Source organism: Hibiscus syriacus, unplaced genomic scaffold, assembly GCF_006381635.1.
Source record: "Hibiscus syriacus cultivar Baekdansim isolate YM2019G1 unplaced genomic scaffold, ASM638163v2 tig00000218_pilon, whole genome shotgun sequence".
In the NCBI taxonomy this organism is placed as follows: domain Eukaryota; kingdom Viridiplantae; phylum Streptophyta; class Magnoliopsida; order Malvales; family Malvaceae; genus Hibiscus; species Hibiscus syriacus.
The window spans coordinates 1,798,635-1,802,914 of NW_024061774.1; the positions used below are offsets into that span (position 1 = coordinate 1,798,635).

The 4,280-nt window shown below is 30.8% G+C and overlaps 1 protein-coding gene across 1 annotated transcript; it reads left to right on the plus strand.

Moving 5' to 3' along the window:
• The first annotated feature begins 1,247 nt into the window (after window positions 1–1,247).
• On the plus strand, window positions 1,248–3,092 carry LOC120150757 (heat shock factor-binding protein-like). Its single transcript, XM_039163416.1, has 5 exons — window positions 1,248–1,380; window positions 2,121–2,174; window positions 2,455–2,478; window positions 2,581–2,623; window positions 2,814–3,092. Exons 1-5 carry the CDS (start codon window positions 1,378–1,380, stop codon window positions 2,951–2,953), a joined length of 264 nt encoding a protein of 87 aa, XP_039019347.1. The 5' UTR covers window positions 1,248–1,377; the 3' UTR covers window positions 2,954–3,092.
• Window positions 3,093–4,280: the final 1,188 nt, after the last annotated feature.

Sequence of the window (4,280 nt, forward strand, 5' to 3'; positions counted from 1 at the left end):
ATGTATTAAATACGATCAACTTCAAATTATTATCTATTTCAATTATTATTAAATATTATTTAAAAAATATTATTTTAAAAAATACTAATAAGATTTCCACGTATGCACGTTTAGTGAGTCGGGATTTACAAATCAATAAGAGTATCCACAACAAAAGGTTTCATACATTTACTGCTATTTTGATTGGTTGTGCGGTTCTTCCTCACTTAAAGTCCCTAGCAAAAATCATAGAACATGGTTTGAATGATGAGAATCAGTGCTGAGGCTACTGCTCCCTATGGTATTGAAAGCTTTGACTCAGTTTTAAAACCATTGTGGAAGGGTATCAGGTCGTGATAAAGTATTGGCTGTATTTTTTAAGGCAGTGGTTTTATCATTCATTTGATAAATATTAGCAAAGATAATGATAATGACGGTGAAATATAAAATTATAGATAATATGATTTTTAGTGTTATATTTTCTTACTTATTTGAATTATGTTTTTGTAATATAAATTCATGAGATAAATAATAATGATAAAGTATGCAGAATTAAGTATAAATATAAAAGATAAATAAATAAATAAATTATTGTATATAGAAGATATAATAAATATTATATCTTAGATAACAAAAATAATTTACATCTTTTTATTATTATGAATATCTATAAAGAATTTTCATAATGTAAACATTTAGTTACATAATGTAAAATTTTAATATATTTTTACATAAATTATGTAAAATTTAATATTAATTAAAATTAAAATAATACATATATATTTACATACTCAAGTATATATTATCAACATATAGAATTTTATATAAATAATTTTTATTTAAACATTTAGAATTTCACTTGTTAAAAAATATAGAACAAAGACAATTTGGTAAAATATACATTTCAGTAATCTTTTATTCGTTCAACCAAACACTGTAATCTTACATTCCTGTCAAACCAACCAACACAATAATGTAATTCCAGTAATTATATCCGTGAACGAACTGAAATCTGCACAGTGCGGATGGTGGAAGACTGAAATCGCCTACTTGCTATCCGCTTCTACAACTAAAGATTGAATTCCCAACTCCCATGCCATCTTTATCCCCTCAAAAGTCCCCAACTCGGCATCTAAAGTTGATTATGTTATTGACGGTTTTATTACTTTTTGAAATTTCAGTGTTAGAAACTAAACTTATTAAAATTTAAGTGACCATTTAATGTAGTCCACCCTTGATTTATTTAGCTCTACAAAAATATCCTTGTACCGTCGTATCCCATTGATGTAATCCGCGTCATCGACCGAGTCACTCACTCTCCCAAAGAGTTGTCCATTTCTCTTCATCTCCTCCGCCAAGCAGCGAAAAGTTTCTTCTTAGCCATTAAAATTTACGAGAATGGTATATTTCATTATCCATAAATAAATTATTTTTCTGTAAATTTTTATTTAAAATCTGATTATTTTTATTAATTTTCGAATTATTTATCGAAGATTACTAGATTAGGGTTTTGAGTTTCCTGTTATTGATTCTGATCTGTTCTGTTCTGTTGTAATCTGTTGCTCAAAACAAGAAATGCGAAATGGATCCATGGTTATGATCGCTAAATGCTGACAAATTCTTGGAATGTGAATCTGAGTATTAGATTCAAATGCTAAAACGACGTGGAAACTTACCAGTTTATACAATCTTTTTCTTTCTTCGGCTTGTTATTGTAGTTAGAACTTAACGATCGACAAAATTGTTCAATGTAGTCGTGGTTTTAATTGTTTTTGTTGCAGTGGCATTTAATTTTAAGTTAAACTTGTATGTTTGCACTTTTTGGGTCTAATCGAGTTGATAATTCTATGTTGCTATGACTCCTCATTTTCCTGAAGTGCCCATGTTGGACACAGATCAAGACATGGCATATGACTCTCCACAAATGCATGAAGATTTTGAACAAAAATTGAACATAACCGTATCAGGCACATAATCGATTGTGTCTTCAGACCTGAGTTATAGGCTTGAACTTATTCATGGAAGAAACTTTTGCTTCCTTCAGAAAAGATCATGTGTTCGTATATTATACAGTGGCAGATATTGACACTATTGTTAGCATTTTGTGTTACATGGTTTTCATTTTATCTTTTATTTTGCAGGATGGGAATGGTTCTGAAGATAAGAAACAGGACAATGCTGATATGGCAGCTTTTGTAAGTTACTTTTCAAGTTCCCAGATACTTTTATGTATCACAGATGGACTTAAGATCGTTTCCTTCGCTTCATGGTTATTTAGAACAGACAGAATATGGTGTATTCTGAACACTGCACTTAAATTGAATGGGTTGCTTTCAACCATTGTACACTTTTATGAAATAGCGGAAAAGCATGGAGATTTCATTATGTTTAGTTTCATAGATTTTCAGTGTTATGGTTCTATGGTTTAATTAATTGGCATCTAGATTATACTGAATTGATTGTATCGTTTTTCAGGTCCAGAGTCTACTTGAACAGATGGTGAGTTCTTATCTTGAACTGAATTAAGATTCTGTAAGGAATTAATAAGCAATAAATTTTAAGCAGATGTAGCTAAGTTTGTTCTGTTATTACATATTACAGCAATCGAGGTTTCAAACAATGTCCGACTCCATCATTACGAAGAATATCCTTTTCGTATTATCTAGTTACTTCAACCTGAGGAGGTGATTTTCTTTCAAATTTCATTTCATTTCACTTGACCTTGTTCTTTAGGTTCTTCTAAAACCAAAATGAAGTGATATGATCTTAATGGGATATTGGGATGCATATCTTCACGCGTTAAATTGCACTTGATTTCCTTGACTTTAATGCACTTGATGAGATGGGCAGCAGGATAGATGAGCTAGAGCAAAGCATCAATGATCTCCGAACAGAGATGGATGGAGAGACATCCCCTTCTCCTTCAGTTCCTACTGGGCCAAAGGACGATTCCAAGTCAACCAAAGATCCCTAATACAGTAAATCCGGCGTTGACATCATGGTATTTCTAGACCCTGTATTTCTTTTGATGCCTGTCTTTTCTCATATGTAAAATCTGTAACAAACAGGCACATATACCTTATATTTGTACCTAATGCCTCGTCTAATTTGTATTTCCTCATAATATGGTTAACCCATATCTGAGAACTCTTCACATTAGTAGCACAACTACATGATTGTACTTGTTTTCATTGTATATTGTATGATTGGGATTGAGCTGTTTAAGTAACAAATACTTGAAAAGAGGAATTGATTTATATATAGGAAATACTAGTTTGGTAGACGAGTTCATGATGGTTTGTGAAATCCCATTAGTATTTGGTCATGCTGCTCACCAAGTAATTAGATTAATGAAGGCATTTAAAGAATAGTGGAAAGGTGGTCCTAAAATTCTTGATGTTAACCTTTGTGGATTGGTTTTTTTTGTTTTTTTTCTTTCAATTCTCATATGTATATGACAAATACAGGTGTGAGATGCCAACTACAGTTGGATTTCTCTTTGTTTGCCTTTGAAAAAAGAATTAGAATCCATTTAATTTTACAATTTTTCTGAACATACAAACGAATTTGTTCGCAAATGTTAAATGAACATGTTGATGGACATATAAACGAACAAGTTCGCAAATGCTAAACAAATCATGAATTAACACTTTCAAAAAAAAAAAAAAAAGAACACAATTACTCCTATAATGTTAAAAAATTTGAGCTGAACATGAAAACTTTAAAAAGTAAATAAAAAAACATAAACGCGACCTCATCCATTCAAATTTAATTCATTTACACTCGTAATTGGCACATTTTCGTCTCAGATTTAAATATCCGAAATTTGTAAAATATATGATAATATTTTAGAAAAGTAAATATATTATATATTTTAAAAAATGATAAAAATGTGTTGTCCACAACCACAAACAATCACGTGTAGTAAATTAAAATATAATTAGAGAGTACAATTACATTATTAGACAACATAAATATAATCCATCCACTAAATTCTTTGGTTGATAGAAATCTGAAAAGGGGAAAATCCAACAATCCATTGGCAATACACAAAATTATGAATTAATCATATATGGGATGAAAATAATACATTTTTATTAATTATAGAGATTTTTATTATAATAGAAGGAAGGATATAAAAAATAGGGCAAATTAGTACCTAATCTTAGGGATGGCAACGGGCCGGGTATTGGTCCCCCGTCCCTGTTTAAAAACCCGTACCCGTCCCGCTTAAAAAACTGCGGGGATTTAAACGGAGATCCCCATCGGGTAATCGAGGAAACCCGCAGGGAAACGAGTAT

Coding starts and splice junctions, on each gene's coding strand:
- LOC120150757 (XM_039163416.1), top strand. Junction 2,175..2,454: donor ATGCTGATATGGCAGCTTTT/GTAAGTTACTTT, acceptor ATCGTTTTTCAG/GTCCAGAGTCTACTTGAACA. Junction 2,624..2,813: donor CGACTCCATCATTACGAAGA/ATATCCTTTTCG, acceptor ACTTTAATGCAC/TTGATGAGATGGGCAGCAGG.